This window comes from Erythrolamprus reginae, chromosome Z, assembly GCF_031021105.1.
Source record: "Erythrolamprus reginae isolate rEryReg1 chromosome Z, rEryReg1.hap1, whole genome shotgun sequence".
NCBI lineage: Eukaryota > Metazoa > Chordata > Lepidosauria > Squamata > Dipsadidae > Erythrolamprus > Erythrolamprus reginae.
In genome coordinates this window covers 114,699,893-114,722,037 of record NC_091963.1, presented here as the reverse complement: position 1 = coordinate 114,722,037, position 22,145 = coordinate 114,699,893, and the positions used below count along the sequence as shown (strand labels likewise).

General features: G+C 40.3%; 1 protein-coding gene across 1 annotated transcript in view; it reads right to left on the bottom strand.

Annotated features, from left to right (window-relative positions):
- Window positions 1–21,130, bottom strand: part of NXPH3 (neurexophilin 3) — a 101,554-nt gene extending 80,424 nt beyond the window's left edge. Inside the window, exons 1-3 of the mRNA XM_070728280.1 lie at window positions 20,882–21,130; window positions 12,610–12,849; window positions 6,431–6,601 (exon numbers count right to left, since the gene is read on the bottom strand). Of these exons, the coding sequence (XP_070584381.1) occupies window positions 6,431–6,601; window positions 12,610–12,849; window positions 20,882–21,130 (660 nt within the window). The remainder of the gene's footprint in view (window positions 1–6,430; window positions 6,602–12,609; window positions 12,850–20,881) is intronic.
- Between the last annotated feature and the right edge of the window lie 1,015 nt (window positions 21,131–22,145).

The following is a 22,145-nucleotide window of genomic DNA, read 5'->3' as shown; positions in this document are numbered from 1 at the left end:
CCAGACAGAGAAGCCATGCAGGGTCGCCGGGGCTACCGAGGATCAAGCAGAGGGAGGAGAAGCGGTGGCTGGATTAGGACTTTGGGCCACTACTTCAACTGGCCATCGCATCTTTGGCCAGGAGACAAAGGGGAGTGCGTGGCTGTCCCCGCTGTCCCCACTGGCTCTGGAGGAGGAGGAGGAGGAGGTGGAGGAGGAGGAGGAAGGGGGACATCTCGCTCAGCCACTGGAAACAAAGGGAAAATCCCAGGCGCTTCAGCCGGCAACAGTCGGTGTTGGCAGTTTGGAGTTGGGGAATCCCAGCAGGGGCGGCAAGCAAATGGGAAATCCCGGCAGTAGCAGTCACAAGGCAGGCGAATCCCTGCAGCAGTAAGAGAGCACACACGCAGTAAGAGAACCCATGCACCTGGGTTCAGGTTTGTAAGGTGAAAATGGTTCTTAAGACGAGACAAACAAATCTTAAACCCCGGGTTCGTATCACGAAAAGTTTGTATGAAGAGGCATTTGTAAGATGAGGTATCACTGTATTTGCTGGCTCAATCATGCTGGCTGGGGATTCTGGGAGTGAAGTTTACTCATCTTAATGCTGTTCAAGTTGTGGAACACTGCTGTTTGAACTGGAGGAAATGGTGGTGAAAGTCACCACAGACTAGCAGGATAGAAAGTGGATTAGTGATCTGATTAAAGCCTGGATTGATACTTTATTTGACTGCAGATAGTTCTTGACTTGTGCTTATAATTGTGACTAGAATTTCTATTGTTAAGCAAAATGTTTAAGTCACTTTCTTTATTGCCACTGTAACTTTGAATGGTCACTAAATTAAGGTGACCAGACATCCTGCTTTTGGGCAATTTGTCCTGTGCTTTCAAAAAGTCCCGATTTTTTAAAAATGGGACGTCTGGTCATCTTAAGTGAAGCGGAAGGGTCGGGCCAATCTGCGATGGTCTTGGGCTTGGAGATGTTGTCCAGGAGGAGCACCACCTCCGACGACTGATGGCTGCAAGGAGGCAGCTCCAGGCTCCGAGCATGTTCCCTGAGTGAGGGGGGGCTGGATTGTAAAAAAGACTGATGCTGAGCAGCTCTTCCCAGCACTGTAGATGAGTGGCGTGGGCTGGTGGCTCTGGCTCTTCCTCCTCCTCGCTCATTTCTTGTCTCCTCCGCCGGTGCCGATCTCGGGAAAGCAGGCAAACTCCACTAAACAAGCGCCAATCTCTCTCTCTCGTAAGTTCGGGAAACAACCGATCTGACCTCCAAGTTTGTTTTCCCCCCTCTGTCCCAGCGATTGTTTCACCTAAGCATCAGTGCTTTATGCAAGCTGGTTTCAGGCGGAAGGGATCTGCTCTCCTTCTGGGAGGGTTGATGGATTGCTTTACAACAGGGCCCCCGGTTGAAACCTGTGTGAGTTTGGGCTCACGCTGCTGTCTGTCCGTCTGTGTTCCACACACCCCACCCTCAGAATGGTGTCCCTCTTTAATGAGGTAATGATCTGGTCACTTTCCAATAAACAATTTGGTTTCAGAAAAAAATTATCCTGTAATCTACAACTCTTACACTGTACAAACATTTGGACCACTCAACTTGACCAAGGTAATCCAATTGATGCGATTTATATGAACTTTTGCAAAGCCTTTAACTCAGTTGTCCATGACAAACTTCTTCTGAAACTCAAATCCTATGACATCTCTGGACTACTACACAATTGGTTAACAGCATTCCTATCTAACAGACAACAAGTGGTCAAAATAGGAAGTGCCACTTCTCTTCCTGCTCCTGTTAACAGTGGTGTCCCTCAAGGTAGTGTTTTAAGACCCACACTATTCATACTATACATAAGCGATCTTTGTGATTGCATCACTAGCAATTCGTTCTCTTTGCAGATGATGTCAAACTATTTAATACTACTGACAATGCTGCTACCCTTCAAAAAGACCTTGACCACATAGCAGAATGATCTAAAACATGGCAACTTCAAATCTCTACCACTAAATGCTCTGTGTTACACATTGGTAAAAAGAACCAGAATATTAAATATAAACTTGGAGGAATTGAACTTATTGATAACTCTTAATCTGTCAAAGACCTTGGAGTACTCATATTCAATGACCTAAGTCCTAGAGCCCACTGCAACAACATTGCCAAAAAGACTTCTTCTCTGGTAATTTTGAACTGCTAACAAGAGCTTACAAAACATTTGTCAGACCAATCCTAGAATACAGCTCGCCTGTATTGAACCCACATTGCATATCTGACATCAACACAATTGAGAGAGTCCAGAAATATTTCACAAGAAGAGTCCTTCATTCCTCTTCTCACAACAAAATACCTTACTCCGCAGGACTTTAAATTCTTGGTTTAGACCAGTGTTTTTCAACCAGTGTGCCACGGCACTAGTGTGCCGCGAGACATGGTCAGGTGTGCCGTGAAGAAAGAAGCTCAGGTTCCAGTTTTGCAACTTTTTGCTGAGAGCAAGAGAGAGAGAAAGAGAGAGAGAGAGAGAGAGAAAGAAAGAAAGACTGCGAGAGAAAGAAAGCAAGAGAGAGAGAGAAAAGGAGAAGAAGGGAGAGAGAGAGAGAGAAAGAGAGAGAGAGAGAAAGAAAGCAAGAGAGAGAGAGAAAAGGAGAGGAAGGGAGAGAGAGAGAAAGAGAGAGAGAGAGAAAGAAAGAAAGAGTGTGAGAGAAAGAAAGCAAGAGAGAGAGAGAGAAAAGGAGAGGAAGGGAGAGAGAGAAGTGACTCTTGATTTAAAGCATATGATAAAAAGCACCCAAAGAATAATAGAGAAAAAAACCCAGCCTTCACTTGGTTTTGGAAATGGTTCAAGAGTGTATACACACACACACACACACAAGGGGGGGAGGAGACAGGGATGGAAAAAGAGAGGACAGTGTCTTAGAATGTCATTTTGTGTCATTTTGGTTGGTGGTGTGCCCCAGGATTTTGTAAATGTAAAAAATGTGCCGCGGCTCAAAAAGGTTGAAAATCACTGGTTTAGACAACTTACAACTCCGTCATCTCCGTTCCGACTTAATTATAGTTCATAAAATCATAATCTTAGACTATCTACAATTGACGTCTCCCCCTTTCTAAGAGGACTGTAAGGGGCGTGCATAAGTGCACCACTGTGCCTTCCGTCTCTGTCCTATTGTCTTCTTTTGTTACTTTTTATCATTACTTGTCTAATGTTTCATTTGTACAAATTATCACCCTATAATTGTTTGACAAAATAAATAATAAATAAATAAATAAATAAATGATTCATTGTAAATCAGAGATGACCTGTATAGTATGTCCTAACTCAGCTGTCTGATACTGAAAAAGGAAGGGGTTTTTTTTTCAAAAGAAAGCCAGGGTGATTCCCCCCCCCCCCCCCCCCCCCCCCCCCCAATCTCATTAGCTAAAGACAAAGCTGGCCAGGCTTTTGGTCGGTGCTGGGAATTCTCACTTTCAATGCTTTTCAAATTTATATATTTAATAAACATTACTAAGTAATGTATTATATACCATTTTCTAATCTAGAAAACATAATAAAAATGTGAATTAAAAGAAATAATAAAGAATTTCTGCGCTCTCCTGGGGCATATCAAGTCTCTGCTTATTTGTAAATCAAGTGATTTTAATGACTTTATTAATCAGTTAGCATGCATTTTAATTTAAGAAATATTTGAAGTGCAAATAGGAAACTTGATTTAAATCCACATTTAAGTCATTTAAGCTTTTTTTTTTCTTGTGGTGGTTTAAATCATGATTTAATCACCGTAGCAGCAAACACATTAGTATGGAACTAATGTGTACCAGATGTTTTTAATTTTCCAGATATATTTTCCAAAAGCCCCAAGCTGCAAAATAAAAAACAATGTTCCCAGTGCTTTCTTACTTTGGAAACTGTGATCCCTGGATGGGGAATAAGCTTGTATGACCCCTCTGATCTGGGAATTGCATTGGATTCAGGGTACACCTCCATGTGCTGGTTGTCACCTATAAAGGTCTTCATGCTTCAAGTCCCATCAATAAATCAATGTCAGCTTTGGGGGCTTTGGAGACATACCTTTTCTGCGGCTGCCCCTGCATTTGGAAAGCACTCCTCTGAAGTCTGTGTAGCCTTGACCCTGCTGTCATTTATTAGAACCTTTAAAATGTTACTTTTTAAGCAGGTCCTGGGGCAGGGTGCTTTGTGAGTCCACATTAAAACTGATATTGGATATTTTAATCTCTGGATATTTAGGATGTTTTTCTTCCCTGACATGGCAGATACATTGTTTTTCTTACTGGTTTTACTATTTTCCTTTGCTTGGTTCTCATATATTTAATACCTTGTACATTGCCTTTGCAGTAATGGTGGCTTATATATTGATGAAAAATGTGTAAGCACCAATCACGTGTTATGCAAGAGCGATTCACCTACATGGTTTTATATTGGATGATAATGTATTGAGAGTACACTTTAACCCGGATGTATTAAGGGTTCACTCGAATCCGTGTTTGGGGAGTGATGATCAGTAAGAAAAATGATAGAGAAATTCAAGATTACAGTATAAGCATTTAGGATTTGCTCTCTCTACCCACCCACCCACCCCCTAAATAAATCACCCAAATCATTCTTATTTAAATACAAGACATGGCCAACTGGCTGGGTTTAAAATATTATGTTTTACTTAATTCATTTAAAATTTGTTGACTAACATTCATTACCTTGGTTGCCACAACACAGTACACCAGATACCTCATTCACAAATCATAATATTTGTGGTTCACATTCATGTGCTAATATAGTGAAGGTTTCACGTATACTTTTAAAAAGAAACTAAGTTTGGTGCAATGAAAAAAATGTGAAAAAATCTTTGTCAGAGCCGTCCAAGTACTGTATAGGTTAGATCTTCAAAAAAATTATTTCAATCTCTGTAATTATTTTCTGGAAAGTTGGGCTGATGTCCAATTACAGTTGTCTATAGCAGTGTTTCCCAACCTTGGCAACTTGAAGATATTTGGACTTGAAGTCCAGATAACTTCAAGTTGCCAAGGTTGGGAAACACTGGTTTTTGGACCACAGTACAGTGTAAGCAGTGCAACAATGTTCTTATGGAAAGTTGGCATAACTGTTTTACAAAAGTCTTTCTCTTTGTCTAATATAAGTAAAAAAAAACACATTTGTGCATGAGGCAGCCTTCACTTCCTGCCATTTTATGCTGGAGGTCATGCCCCGCAGGAAGGGGGAATGAGGCACGGCAAGGCAATGACTGGATCCTTAGGGTAGAAGAGAAGCTGCATCTAAAGGCCCTCCTTAAGTGAGCAGCTGCCTGCACTTTGTGCGCACCTTTGCTTCACTTTGTCACTTGCTTAAGGAGGATCTTCTCACATATGCTACAGCCAGCCAGGAAGTCTCAAGAGGGGGAGGAGGATTGCTTGAAGAGGAGCCTCCTGTCAGTGTTCCAATTAATATCTGAGAAATAAACCAGAGTCCAAACCTTGACCTTCTTCCAAGTTCCAATTTATTAACAGAGCCACGTTGGTTACGAGTTGTAGTCAACCTGATACTAACTTTTCCTACAGTTCTCCATCCAGGTTAAAGTTCATCCCCTGTCCCCACACCCACAAGTTCATCACATTCTCTCAACGTCCACGATCCTCCTCTGCACTTCCGGCTTGTGCCAAACAAAAGATGACCTTGAATCTCTGGAAAGAATTTGTTGTGGCTGGTATTTTCCCCCCTCATCCAACCACCCCTGCAGTACTATTCTACTTGTGGCAGGCCAAAGTCTCTAATTCAAAACAATGGCTTCAATCTAACACCTCCTCGGTACACAGAGAAAGAAGGGGGGGAAAGAAGGAGTAATATAGAGGGGAGAAAGAGAGAGATGTGGAGGGAGAAAGAGGAAAAGAAAGATGAGAGGGAGGGTGAGAAATAGAAAGTGGAGAAAGAGATGGAGAGAAAGAGAGGGAAAAGAGAGAGAGAGAGAGAGAGATCTTTTTCTCATAGAAAAGAAAACAGAGCCACAAAACCTGGGTAGGCAAAGCTGGGAGTGGGGTGTCATGTGACTCAGTGGGAGTGTCATTGAGTTGGCCATGCCCGCCCAGGTTTTGTGGTTCTGTGGGAAACAAGTCCCAATGGTTCTTTGAGTTTTTAAGATTGCCGACCCCTGGCATAGACTTCCAATTCATCCCTCAGATGAATTGCTCATGACCTCCCTGTAAACAACATTCCTGGTATTGGTCTCTGGCTGGAGGATGACCAAGGTTTAGGTGAATTGATTCTGGAGCATGCCACATTGAACTGCCCATGGGAGAAACAGGCAGCTTTCCTTACTTGCATTTTCCTAATCACTTCTTTTCCTGCATTTTTTGCCTCTTTTCCCTTTAATTCATGTTATAATAGAACGAATTGATTCATCGGAACTGAGGAGGAAAATAAGGGAGGGGGGATCTGTCTCTGCCTACCAGTATCCTCCGGTATTTATCTGAGTAGCATGACTTTGCTCCTGCTTTTGTAGTAAAGCTACTTGCTACTGTGAAAGCAAAAGCAAAACTGAAACTCCTGTCCTTGTGTTGCGTTTGGATCAGATTTCTTTTCAAGTGAGAAGGGGGAGTAGAACTCCTTAGCATCAGAGCCTGTTAATAATGATAAGAAATACTCATGCTCTGATGGTCTTTTCAAAAAATCATTTCTTAGTGAGCATCTAGAAGCCAAGAGGAACATAGTTGACAAATTTCAAATTTGTAGACTTTATGGTTCCTGGAGATTTTTTGATTAATGTGTGAGTAGTTTTCACACACGTGCGGGCACACACACACACACACACCTGTTTCAGGGTCTGTGTATATGTCTGTGTGTATATGTATAATGGATAGCTTTTGTGTATGTATGGTATTCATAATTGATGTGTGCATATGTGTTTGAGTGCGTAATGGACAATTTCTGCATTTGTGATAGACAGTTTGTATGTGTGTGTATTCATAATGGTGTGTGTGTGTGTGTGTTGAAGCCTTCTTCTCCCAGAAGGTAACAAGGAAAATACTGTGAAACAATTTGGAGGAAAAAAGTAAACATTTGAAAAAATTAACATCTCACTAATAGTGTTAGGTGAACCTAACTTGCAAAGTTCGAGCTCATGCCGAACCCAAACCCAAACTTTTTAAAAAGTTCGGGTAAAGTTTGGGTTCGGTATTTGGCTGAACACCGTGAAACGCCGCCGCCTGGGAGGAGAGTGGGGAATCCCCTCGTGGGATTTCCCACCTCCTTTTGCTTTCGGCTGCAAGCAAAAGGAGGTGTGAAATCGCACGAGGGCATTCTGGGGGTGGGGCTTTGACGTCACCAAGATTACTTCCTGGCCGGCCAAAACAGGGAGGAAGGAGTCTCCGTGATATCAAAGCCCCGCCCCCAGAATCCCCTCATGGGATTTCTCACCGGTGCTGCAAGCAAAAGGAGGTGGGAAATCCCAGGATGGAATTCTCCATCTTTCTCCCGGGCATCGTCGTTTCACGGTGTTTGGCCGAATGCCGAACCCAAACTTTGCCCGAACTTCACGCTGAACCCAAACTTTACTCGAACTTTTTAAAAAAAGTTTTAAAAGCGCTGCTGCTTTTCGGGTTTGGGTTCGGGTAAAGTTCGGGTTCGGGTTCGGCGAACTCACCCAAACTTCATGGCAAAGTTCGGGTGAGTTCGCCCAAAACTGAACTTCCTGAAATTCACTCAACACTACTCACCAACCCTTGACCCTACAGTAGATTATTGCTTCAGAGCAACATCGAAACATGCCTCCAAATCCATATGAAGTACTTACAGACAAAAGATAAAATGTGGGGGGATAGTTTTTATTCTCCCTAGCTTTGAATATTAATGAAAACCTTTGGGAAATATCAGGCATGTCATGTATGGAAGGAGATCTAAGAACACTTCTGAGCTAGAAGAATTCTAGAACAAAAAAGAAAGAATAACCCTTTGCTGGTTACAGGAAATGTTGGAAGCTGCTATTTCTGCCAACGGAAATGTTACAAAGCACAGAAGAAGGAATGACCTTTTTTTAAAAAAATTCTTATTTAGAATCTGTAAGTAACCTCACACAAATAGGTATGCATCGGAATTTGCAAAAAGAGTACATGTTATGTCTGCACCATGTGGAAGTTAGGTCAATTTCTGTTCGCTTAGAAATTCATTTAAAAGTACAATTTGCCCAGGGGAGCTAAACTTTTGCATATAACTGTAAGCAAGCAGGTACTTCATCTCAATCTTCCCCACTGCAATGAGATAAATTGTTATTTTGTTTTGAATTGGAATAATTAATTTGCAATCTGCATGAACATCCATCACTAAATATCTGTAAATGTAATGCAAATCTATGCTGTTGCTTTGGCTAATGTATTTCATCTTTTGTTTTGAGAGATATAAGCACCCATTCAAATGTAGTTACCCAAATGACAGCAAGACTATCTCATTTCCATAACTTCACAACCAGAATTATGAGTAAACATTGAATGCAGTGCAGTGTTTGCATCTAATACCGTATTCCCTCCACTCCCTGAAAATTCAGTGCCAGCCTCCCCAAGCTGTCTCTTTCCATGAACTGGGAATTGGGAATTTTAACTAGAGGGCACCAGCTGGAGAAATTATCCTATACCAATGATTAAACTACAAAATTTTGCCAGCTAGGGAGAACCTGAAATTTTTAAAATGTTTCTCGTGATTTTCAACTATTTTAACAGTAATAGATGCCTTTAGACTTGACAGCAATGCAGTAACTTGGGCTTAGTTACTAGCTCAACAGATGGAGGTGAAGGGGGAGTGAAAGACAGATGGATATAATGGGTCTGGTTGAGTTTGCACATTCCCTCCCTCTCTCCCCATTTCAATGGGTAAAATTTTATCTTGCTCATCTATCCAGCCCTTAGCATTAGTTGACCATTTTCGGTTCATTCTATTTCTTCCTGAATGGCCTCTCACTACATGGGGAAAAGGATGTATTCATTTAAATACTGCCTGCTTGGGTCTCAATAGGAGCCTACCCAGCTCAGCACTTTGTCGCCAGATGCCACAGAGAATATCTGATCTTAATTCTGTGAGTGCAAACTGCCCTCTTCAGGTTTCTCAAGAACACATTTAAATGGTTTTTAAAATGTTCCCATGGTCCTAGTTCCATAAGAGCACATTAAGAAGCCTTTCCTTTTGAGAAGTGTGATTCTCCAGATTTTACAATGCAGTTCATTAAATGGTGTACTAAGAAAACAAATATATTAAATATGCATTTCATGAAAATGAGGCACATTCCTACATTGTAACAGACAAGACTGAAAACAATATACAGTGATACCTCATCTTACAAACGCCTTGTCATACAAACTTTTCGAGATACAAACCCGGGGTTTAAGATTTTTTTGCCTCTTCTTACAAACTATTTTCACCTTACAAACCCACCGCCACTGACGGAAGGCCTCCGGACTTCCGTTGCCAGCGAAGCACCCGTTTTTGGACTGCTGGGATTCCCCTGAAGTTCCCCTCCATGGGAAACTCCACCTCCGGACTTCCATGTTTTTGTGATGCTGCAGGGGAATCCCAGCAGGGCAAAAACAGGTGCTTTGCTGGCAACGGAAGTCCGGAGGTGGGTTTTCCGAGCAAGGGGAGCCTCAGTGAAATCGCACTATCGCAAAAACACAGAGGTCTGGAGGTGGGGTTTCAAGGACTTTGATGTTTTTGCGATGCTGCGATTTCACTGATGTTCCCTTCGCTGGGAAACCCCACCTCCGGTCTTCTGTTGCCAGTGAAGCGCTCGTTTTTGCAATGCTGGGATTCCCCTGTTGGGATTCCCCTGCAGCATAGCAAAAACACAGAAGTCTGGAGGTGGGGTTTCCCATGGAGGGGAGCCTCAGGAGAATCCCAGCAGTGCAAAAACGGGCCCTTCGGCTGGCAAAAGGGGTGAATTTTGGGCTTGCATGCATTAATCGCTTTTCCATTGATTCCTATGGGAAACATTGTTTCGTCTCACAAACTTTTCACCTTAAGAACCTCGTCCCGGAATCAATTAAGTCTGTAAGACAAGGTATCACTGTACTATAAAAATCTGTATAAATATAATATTTTGAAAAGAATTATAAATTATGAAAAGCTTTCCCCCCCTAGTTTATCATGTTAAAACATGGGTTTTTTTAACCATTGCCCATAGAACCAGCTTAGTCTGGTTTCATACAATTTGTTGTCATGTACCATGTTGTCATGTACCATGGCTGATAAAACACAATGGTTGATTTTTCACCTTGCATGATAGACTAAGCCTAACAAATACTCATGACATACGAAATATGTCAACCCAGTCTGTATACTAATTCCTTATTTAAGAACGTTTAGCATTTCCTTCTGATTTGAGCCAAGCTCCTAGGGATTCCATAGTCACAGGTGAGCAGTTTCATTGGCAGCCTTATAGAAATGATTTTCCTCTGGGATGTTTTGACTTTCAATTTATACCTGCAGTCCTTGAAGTTTGGAAGCAATGTGTTTGTATGTGACTTCCTTCCAGTTACTAACAAAGACTACTCCTGCTTAGTATGGAAGTACTGTATAGCCAAAAGCAAACAGGTATTATTTTTTTCCCTTCCATTTTGACTAATTCTCAGAAAGTGTTTGGACAGATTACGGCAGTTTTCTTAGCAAGATTGTCAAAAGTGGTTTGCCATTGCATTCTTCCTAGGGCTGATAGAAAATGACTGAACCAAGCTCACCCAGCTGCCTAAGGTAGGACTAGAACTCACAGTCCCCCAGTTTTATCTTGATGTCTTAACTATTACACGAAACTGACTTCACCAAACAAACATAGAATTCACTTAATCCATAAAAATAAAAGCATAATAAAAAAGGGTTGGGCATAACTGTCCTAACTTTGCAAAATGATTATAATTATTTTAACAATTTAATCCTAGTCACTTTGATATGATTAATAGTTCTTTATAAACATGCAAAACCATTTATGGTCCTTTAAAAAAATTGTAATGTCTGATTCAGGTCAGATTTTTTTTTTGGGGGGGGGGGTCCTGGATAGGTTTATAATCTGTCTACTGTCAGCATCCTCCCACCACAAGCTGAAGGTCTGGGGCTTTTAAGTAGAAGTTTCATTCCCTAAGTCGATCCTTTGGCAAGTTTATTTCCAACTACATGCGTTTCTTGTTAAGAGAAATTTGGCATCCCTGATCTGTGCATCCCGCTCTTTTTCTCATTCTTCCTAGTGAGAAATCCTAAACACAAAGTGTAAGAAATATGCCATTTCAAGCTGATTCCAATTCCATTTCCCCTTTCCAAAGATGGGAATAAGAGGAGGAAATAAGCCACAGATGCCAATATCCTAAAGAAGCTGAGAAATATTTAGAAGCTGGTCCAAAAATCAATTAAAAAAACTAACAAAACATTTTCGATGCAGATTTTCTCCAATTCTGTCCAGGATAGCAAATGCCTGGGTGGTTTTGGCAGGGTTGAGTAGTAAGGGCACACTTCAAACACAAGTTTAAGCTGGTTGCAATTCAGTATACATCAACATTCGAAATGTGGGCATGATTAATTAGAAGGAAACTCATGGATATAATATAGTTTGTTCTAAAGAAAGAATACAGAGATTGATGTGCTGCTATCCCGTTCATCTTTGCCTGTGGTTAGGTCCCAATGATCAAATTCTGATTTTCAAAGTGCCCAGTTCCATCCCAATCTTTCTGGAGTGATATTTACATGATGTGTGAACAGAAGTTTATCTCTAACAAAAAAAGTTTTAAGTTCTTTGCTTTATATTGCTTTCCACTAGAGTTTATCATGCCTGAAAAGGACTTTAGAAAAGTTTTTTTTTAAAAAACCAGCACTATAGAGACTAAGTGGAAGAATGCCAGTAGTTCTGTTTTGATCCAAACTTAGTTTCAGAAGGGGGGGATGGAGGTGAGGTGGCTCACTGCAAATACTTCACTCCAAACTACATGAAATATGGTGATTCCCTGATGTGTTGGATTATCCTGCATTTTACTCAGAGTTGTTGACATTGAAATAGTCTCTAGAAAAAGGATCCCCTTTTCCTTACATTTTAGGACTTGAAGAGGGATGGCTTTCAACTCATCTATGTCACTTAACCTTCCTTGTAATTGTGTTGTCCAAATTTCTAGAAGTGGACCCCATTTTATGCCTTATTTCATCTGGTGAATGTTCTGTCTGGCCTGGTTAATTAGCAGTAATTAAGCCCCAATGAAGACTTGAAAGCAAAGTCACTATGTCTATTTGTCTATTTACAAAGAAATGTGCTGAAAACAGCAATGAAATCTGAGCAATGTTAGTTCGACTGCCAAAAGTCCACTGTTATGGGCACAGCTGATAACAAGCGGCCAAAGGAAAGTCATAAATTCAAGTCATTAATTCTCAGAGTGGACAGGTACTCACAAATGTCTTCCAAAAGTAGGATTGCAGGGTTGCAAAAGGATTTAAGAGAGAAACTCTTCAGCTGCTAGTTCTCTCTCCATATAGGAATGTTGAACTTCTGCACCAGAAATTCTCATCATCCTACCCTTTTATACTATCTGTGATAACAAGCTATGCATGGAAATATTCAATGCCTAGATCTTCGTTGCTGGAGATACTCTTGTCTCCCTCACATTCTTCTTACTCTAGCATCTAATATTGGGTCCACAATATCCATCTCCTCATCTGACTCCAACATCGCCACAGCTGGGGGTTCTGCAGCCTCCGGAGGGTCCCCAGGCCCTAACTCTCCCTCACTCTCACTTTCCAATTCCTCTGATAACCACATTGGTCTATGATACCCAGACAGACCTGATTCATTCTCCTCAAAGTCCGTGATCAAAGGAGCCAGATGCAAGCCAACCACAACAGTGAGAAGTGTTTTCTGGAATATGATTTGTGGTTCAGCTATTTACCAAAGGGTAAATACTGCATAAGCAGAAATTGGAGGTGTAAATGAAATGGAATATAATATAAATGAAACAAAAGCAAAATGACAAATGCAAGACATCACAGATTGCTGCATGTGGCTTCAGCTTTAGTTTCTGAACATTTTTGTAGGCAACCCCAGAAGCAAAGTGGAATTATTATTATTATTATTTATTAGATTTGTATGCCGCCCCTTTCCGTAGATTCGGAATATAGTACTCCTATTTGGATGTGCCAGAGTTCTCATTTGAGACACAAATGACAGGCTATAACTACTTTACTTTGGGAACGTTCATGGCTGCGACCAGATGATCAAAGCCCCTTCCCTTTTCTTTTTCATTTGTATGGGTCATATGCATTATACCTATTAAAGAAAAGAATATGACTTCGACCACACAGTTGTGGCCATTATTTTATACTTTTTTCACCACCTTCCCCTTGCCATCTGGGGATTTTCTCCTCGTTCTGTCCTCAGAACAGCCCTCTGAGATTGGCCTAAACAATGGCAACTGACCATTGATCTTCATTGTCTAATGGGTCAAGGAACCAGGGTCAATCCTTTAACCACCACATATCAAATGTTCTGTCCAGAATTCCAACTGCTTCACTGACATTAGATCAAGCTAGAACATTGGTCGCATCCAACTCCAAAGCCCAGGATAATTTTTAGGAATCATTTTTTTAAAAGCCCATTTTAATTTGTTTGTCACCTGCAGTAGCTATAAATAGACTGGACCTGGCGTCAACTGCTTTGTCAATGAAAATAAAGTATATAGAGGATAAATATCATTTTAAATTAATTTTGAATGCAATAAATTTATTCCACAATAATTACTAGCAGAGAAACATTTTTTCCTCTCTAGAAGCAGCATCTGCTGCCAGGGCTAGGAGAATGCCCAAGCTTCAAAAAGTCAGGCATGAAATTCAAACTCTTGGGATGCATTCACTCATTTCTAACCCATGTTTTATAGTGCTAACCTTGCCTTGGTGATTAAACCACATTGGCTGGATTGAATCCCATGTTCAGTTAGAAACCCTACCTTACTACTGCAGTGGCTATGTTATGTTATGACTTAGCTCAGTGTTTCCCAATGCTGGCTGGGGAATTCTGGGAGTTGAAGTCCAAATATCTTCAAGTTGCCAAGGTTGGGAAACACTGACTTAGCTCAATGAGTAAGTTCATCCAATATCCAATTTCAACAATATGGTTGGCTGTGAGAGGATTGGAGAAATGGACATGGCTGGAGAAACAATTTCCAGGCATAGGAATGACAAGTTATGGCTATGCATATCACGGCCAAGGGTGTCAAGACTTATGCTAGCTTCAAAATGGTCATTGCGTTTCCTAGAAATTGTATTTTTCTGGAAGTCACCACTGCAAAGGAGTCCATTGTCTCATTAGGGAGAGCAGTATTTGGTGTTGTGTCTGATCGCTGGCATAGCATATTGAATTTGTTCACAGCATTCCAGGTAATTAACTCTTCAGTCAAAACCATTGAGGTGAAGAGCTCATTAATCTTCAACTGTTTCGTTGCTTGTTGTAAAGGTCCAGGGATGGTTCTGGGTCAGATTTTTCTACCCTAACACAGGGACTTTTTGATAGCAGATCAGAAATATAAATTCATATAATAAGTAAAATATTATAAGGTGCAGGTTTAAAAGAAAACCCAAAATCAACAACCAGTGTTAGATAAAACAAAAGAGATGACAAAAGCTGTGAATCCAACCATCTTGAAAAAAAACCATCCTGACTCTTATGGTAATCAATTTTAAGTCCTTTTAAAAAATAAATAAATCTTTATTGAAAAATAAAAATAAAAGAAATATATATACATTTTAAAAATGAACAAGAGAAAATTTGAAGAAGAGGAATATATAAACAATACAAATATATAGCTTTTGTGTTAAACCTCTTACACAATAAATATTACATGTCTAATTTAAAGGAAAAAGAAAAGGAAAAAGAAAACACATAGAGACAAAAAAAAAGAAATGGAAAAATCTCTATTTTAATCTGTAATCTTAAATCCTTTTAAGATTACAGATTACATACTATAATGCTATATTTGTACGACAAGTTAAATAAGTAAGTAAGTAAGTAAGTAAGTAAGTAAGTAAGTAAGTAAGTAAGTAAGTAAGTAAGTAAGTAAGTAAATCCTCTAGCAGTCTCCAAATTTTGCAGCTTGGCAGACTTGGCCATTCAAGAGGTGGGCTAGTGTGTGTACATGCACATGTAGTTCTTGCACGAATGGCAGACCAATGTGCAGGCATGAAACTTAACTTGCACTAGCAGCTGGTCTTGGAATAGGGCCATGCAATAAAGCCATGCATATGCCCACTGGCCTGCTGCTTATGCAAGTTGAGCTACATGAGCATGCTCCAGCCAGCCACTCACATGGTCATGAAAGAAGAGAAAATATAACTCCTTTATTAAAAAGTACTAGAAAATAGTTTAATAGAATTAGAAAAGTATTAGAAGCTGCCCACAGCCCATCATCTTCCTCAGAGACCTCAACCTGCCATACATTAACTGGACCTTGAATGAATGTAGCATGGAACCCACCCATTTTACTATACATAACACCGTCACCAGCCTGGGACTTGACCAACTGGTAACTAGCAATACTAGACTAGATAATTGTCTGGATCTCATCTTCTGCAACAGCAAAAGTGCAATATATGGCTTACAAATAAAAGAACCATTTTCCAACAGTGACCACAACATGATAAAATTCAATCTCAACCTAAGCCACACTAAGATCCACCCAACGAATGCGACACCGAAATTCAATTTCAAAAAAGCGAACTATGAACACATTGAAGCCCATATCTCAACATTAAACTGGCAAACTATTTTCTCTAACTGCAACTCTACAACACATTCTTGCTCGAGGTGAAAATAATGATCAGACTTCACATACCACTAACATCTACCTCCAACAAGAAAAACAACCTTCCCATCTCAATAAGAAAATTACAAACAAACAAAAATCTCTCTGGTGAAAAAACAAAGAAGGACAAGTAGCCAATTTCAAAAGTCGTTATAAAAGCATATGCAACCAAATAAAAGCAGAATGTCTCAACTACCACTGCAAACAAGAGGAAAACCTCCTACACACCAAATCTAATTGAGCCTTCTACAACTTTGTCAATAACAAACTTAAGGACTCTAGACATATCCCACCGCTCAAAGGACCCAATGACAAAGAATACCATGACAATACATCCAAAGCTAACCTCCTCAACTCATTCTTTGGATCTGTCTTTGTTAATAGTAACAGCTCCTCCCCAATTTCAGCAATCACACCTGAAAACCTCTCAACGACCTAACACTTATAGACTTTACTGAAGACTGAGTTGAAAAAGCATTATGTGACCTTAAACCTTCCCTATCAGTCAGACCAGATGGTCTATGCGCATACTTCCTAAAAAATCTCTCTTCTGCTATAGCTGAACCACTAAGCATAATTTTCAAAAAATCCTTCAGTACCAGTGCACTTCCTAAGAGTTGTTAATCTAATCCTACATAGCTTCTGCTCTGGCAATCTCACACTACTTACCAGAGTTTACAAAACTTTTGCCAGACCCATCCTAGAATACAGCTCATCTGTTTGGAACCCATACTGCATCTCAGACATCAATACCCTCAAAAATGTCCAGAGATACTTCACCAGAAGAGCCCTGCATTCCTCCCCCCGTAACAGAATACCGTACGAAAGTAGACTTACAAACCTGGGCCTTGAAAGCTTAGAACTTCAATGCCTTAAACATGATCTAAGTATTGCCTACAAGATCATATGCTGCAATGTCCTTCCTGTCAATGACTACTTTAGCTTCAACCACAACATCACAAGAGCACATATCAGATTCAAGCTCAATATTAATCGTTCCAAATTTGACTGTAAAAAATACGACTTTAGTAATAGAGTTATTGAAGTGTGGAACTCATTATCAGACTCCATAGTATCATCCCCTAACCCCCAACATTTTACCCTTAGACTGTCCACGGTTGACCTCTCCAGATTCCTATGAGGTCAGTAAGGGGCGGGCATAAGTGCACTTGTGTGCCTCCCATCCCCTGTCCTATTGTCTCTTCTATATCCCATATATCTTCTCTTCTATAACTATATCTTTCTTCTATTCTCTCATCGATTTACTTTATCCTATACCCTCTCTTCTTTTCCTTCTCTAATTTTATTTTCTTGAAGGTGTTCTCTACTACCTTCATGGTGTATTATTGTGTCTTGGACAAAAATAAACAAACAAACAAATAAATAAATAAATAAATAATAAACAAACAAACAAATAATAAATAAATAAATAAATAACACAGGAACACAGATGAATAGATGCTGAAAGGAAAGTGGAAAGAATGCAAACAGCATGTAAAAAAGAGGCAAACCTTTGATTATATGGTTGACTTTTTTTGACACCTGTCTCCCACCATACCTGCAGAAGTGAGATAACATGAAAGAAATCTCTTCACATGGCCAAACCAGCTCTACGTACTTCTTCAATCGTTAGGAAGCTGCTTGATTACATGGAGTGAACAAATGAGAATCAGATTACAAGCCAAATATATAGAGTCATGGGTCAAGAGATAGGCGAAGATTGTGAAAGTTGTAGTAGCACAGAGTTGATGAGTGCTTTAAAAAAGAAAATAAAAGTGGAAATTTTAAAGAATAAAAGGCAATGTGTGAAACAATGTTTTGAGATGGTGGAATTATTTAGAAGGGAAAGGAAACCCTATGATACTGAGGTCAATAATTTTTGTTTCCTTTTCTTTTTCTTTTTTCCTATCTTAAAAATGTTTTCTTATTTTCTTGATCTTAGAAGACCTCGAAGGTCCATTCCAACTCTGTTATTCTGTCATGCATATTTATAGCGTAGCTAATTTCTCCTTATACCCAATCATTAAGGGAAACATTAAGATCAATAAAATTTACTAATGGCTTTCTTCCTTAAAGAAAAACAAAGTTAAGTCTGCAAACAGAAAGTTAAGTTTGCATTTATACCTCTTCTTTCTAGCTTTTCTGCAACAACACATTTGTAAATTCCAATAGAAATGATCTCCAGAAGGTTGTAGAAAATTCCACTTCCACTGGCAGATGCCGTGTAAGACCGTGAAGACAGGGTGAAATGAAAGGAGGATACCACATCCATTCTTCTGAATAAAGGATCAGACTCTGCTTCTCCTCTTGCTCTGTGACCTGATATGGCTTAATTGACAAACAGCTGTTTCTTTTCCTCCCCAGAGATTGCTCTGTCTGCTGGGGACTGCTGTGATTTTGATTTACAGGCTCATAAAGCTTAGGGATTCCATCTGGATGGAGGAGTGAACAACTAACTCAATGTCACACCATTCATCTGCCAATGAAAAGGCTTTTCCCGCCCTGAAGACCAGAAAGGTCTTCCTGTCTTTCCCCAATTTTTTCAGGAAACAATTCATGTATGTTTCCCATGAATTAGCTCCTGTGGATCTTGTGGTTAAATAAATAAGATCTAACAGCATCAATTCCTGGACCTGGCAGTCTTGCTTAGAATAGCCCTAGTCACTTCCTGTTTGGACTACGGCAATGTTGTTTTACATGGGTGCCTTTTTAAAATATTATCTCAAAGTTGCAAAACTGATAAAAAATAATTGGCACATGCTGCATGAGCTACATTTATTTTCTGGTGCAATTCAAGATGTGATTATCACATTTAAAGCCCTATACAGTGTTCCCTCGATTTTTGCTGGGGATGTGTTCCGAGATCACTCGCGAAAGTCGAATTTCCGCAAAGTAGAGATGCGGAAGTAAATACACCATTTTTGGTTATGAACAGTGTCACAAGCCATCCCTTAATACTTTAAACCCCTAAATTACCATTTCCCATTCCCTTAACAACCATTTACTCACCATTGTTACTGGTACTCACCATTGAATAAGACATTTAATGATCCTGATATTTATAAACATAATTATTTATTAACAATAATTATTTTTTTTGTTATTTATTTGCAAAAATGATTAGTTTGGCGATGACGTATGACGTCATCGGGTGGGAAAAACCATAGTATAGGAAAAAAGCCATGAAGTATTTTTTAATTAATATTTTTAAAAAAACCCTTGGTATAGGCTATTCGCGAAGTTCGAACCCGCGAAAATCGAGGGAACACTGTATTGCACTGACCAGGCTGTTAATGGGACTGCCTCTCCTTCAGGGTTTCAGCTCATTCCTACAGCATTAGATTAGAGAGAATGGATATGCTCCAGGACTCATTCTTTAAACCAGCATTTCTCAAATAATGGGGAGCCCTCCACCCTGGGGGGGGAGGGTACAGAGCGATGCCAAGGGGCACATGACCCCTGGGAACATGGCGTGTTTTTTGTTGCAGGAATCAGGAGTCTTTTTGCACTGAACAATAGCACACAGCACATAGTATGAGATATGAAGTGCAGATAACAAAGCTTTAAGAGACACCATGGGAAAATATTTAACAGGGATGAAAAGAAAGGAGGAGAGAGACGGAGATAATGAGACAAATATAAGTCTCCCGAAAGCTAAGATGAGAAAATATGATGAAATGTATGTAATGCTTGGGTTCACTGTGACTATGATGGGAGATGAGGAAACTCCGGTATGTTTACTGTGTCTAAAAATGTTGGCAGTGGACAGGATGAAGCCAAATAAATTAAGGCATCACTTACACCCCAATCACGCTGATAAGCCGCTTGAGATTTTTCAACGAAAACATACTGAATACTGCAAACAATCATCCCGGCACAGAGTTCAGAGATACATTCTTTTTGGTAGCGATCCCATTCCTTTTGAGGGACTCTAAGAGATCCTTAACCTCAACCATCTGGAAGATTGTGAAGACCTGTTTTTTCCTCCAAGTATTAGGATAGGATGCAAAATGAACTGGGAATTTTGCTTGGTCTGACATTAGCTCAACTCCCTCAAAACTTTACAGATCTATGGATCTTTAGATTTCCTTTAGTACAGGTAATAATGACCACAATTTGGTACTTTAGTACTTATGACCACAATTGAACTCAGAATTTATGTTGCTAAGTGAGAAACTTGTTAAGTGAGATTTAAAGTATTAGCATTTAGCATTTAGACTTATATACCACTTCATAGTTCTTTTACAGCCCTCTCTAAGCAGTTTACAGAATCAGCATATTGCCTCCAACAATCTGCATCTTCATTTTACTCACTTGGAAGGATGGAAGGCTGAGTCAATCTTGAATCCCATTTAACAGCTTTTTGCATCACATTTGTTAAGTGCATCACTACGTTCTTAACTTAGTAACGTAGTTGTTAAGTGAATCTGGTTTCCCCATTGATTTTGCTTGCCAGAAGGTCGCAAAAGGGAATCACAGAACTCTGGGACACTGCAACCATCATATATGTGAGTCCGAATGTCAATCATGTGACCATGGGGATGCTACAATAGTCACAAGTGTGAAAAATCTCGGTAACTGCCTTCTACCGCACGAATCCCAGCGGCCGATAAGGTCCCACAGAGTTGGCCTTCTCTGGGTCCTGTCGACCAAATAATGTCGTTTGGCGGGCCCCAGGGGAAGAGCTTTCTCTGTGGCGACCCCGGCCCTCTGGAATCAACTCCCCCCAGAGATTAGAACGACCCCCACCCTCCTTGTCTTTCGCAAGTTACTCAAGACCCACCTATATCGCCAGGCATGGGGGAATTAAGACATCCTCCCCCAGGCTTTCTTATATTTTATGTTTGGTATGTATGTTTTGTATGGTTTTTAAATTGTTGGGGTTTTTAAATATCATTTTATTATTAGATTTGTTCCATTATTATATTGTTTTTATTATTGTTGTGAGCCGCCCTGAGTCTTCGGAGAGGGGCGGCATACAAATCTAATAAATTGAATTGAATTGAAATGGTCATAATTCACTTTTTCCAGTGTTGTTGTAACTTTGAACAGTCACGAAATGATTTTTTATAAGTCAAGGACTATCTATACTGTTACCATCTTTTTCTTTGATAAATGGTAAGAATTTGGCAATATGAGAGCCCATCGTCTGTATATAATACTTTTTTTTTTGTATTTTGTCTTTTTTTCAATTTTGTCTTTGAGCCAGTCTTGATTCCTGATGACTACCTGAAGCTTTTCTAATATAATTTGAACTGCCAATTCTGAAACATCATTTCTGCTTTCTGTTCCCACAGCTGAACTCTCTCCAGGAGCCATGACAGAGCTGATGGCAGCATCTGGCATGTGTTAGGAGCTGCCAGTACCCATTTACCTTAGCACCCCTTTAATCTTTCCCATAACTGATACTCTGAGAGTGTTGGGTGGATGTAGCTATCAAGGATTGTAGAAAATTAAAATGCACCCCACGTCATCTCCTGCTCCTTTCTCCTCCCTCCAGATTGGACTTTTACCTGCCCTCACAGGCCAAAAATATTTTAATGAGGTAAAGACGGCAGCACTTTCACTTTATCTCCAGAAAATTATATTAAGTATAATTAATTATAGTTAAAAGTATATTAACACTGGAAATGCATAATTTGTCTGTAAATCACCCAGAGTCATTTAGATGAGATGGGCAGAATAGATATTGGATAAATAAATACAGTGGTACCTCTACTTACAAACTTAAGACCAGGTTCTTAAGTAGAAAAGTTTGTAAGAAGAACAATTTTTCCCATTGGAATCAATGTAAAAGCAAATAATGCGTGCGATTGGGGAAACCACAGGGAGGGTGGAGGCCCTGTTTCCTCCCAGGAGATTTCAAAAGAGGCCCCATGGAGGCTTCTCTCCACTTTTTCTGGCCCTGTTTCCTCCCAAGAGATTCCTAGAGAGGCCCCACGGAGAGTTCTCCCTGCCTTTTCTGGCCCTGTTTCCTCCCATGAGATTCCTAGAGAGGGCCCACGGGGGCTTCTCACTGCCTTTTCCGGCCATGTTTCCTCCCAGGAGTTTCCTAGAGAGGCCCCATGGAGGCTTCTCTCCGCTTTTTCTGGCCCTGTTTCCTCCCAAGAGATTCCTAAAGAGGCCCCATGGAGGCTTCTCTCTGCTTTTTCTGGCCCTGTTTCCTCCCAGGAGATTCCTAGAGAGGCCCCACAGAGGCTTCTCCCTGCATTTTCCAGCCCTGTTTCATCCCAGGAGATTCCTAGAGAGGCCCCACAGAGGCTTCTCCCCACCTTTTCCGGTTACAGTTTCAGAGGCTTCGATTTGTAAGTGGAAAATGGTTCTTGAGAAGAGGCAAAAAAATCTTGAACACCCGGTTCTT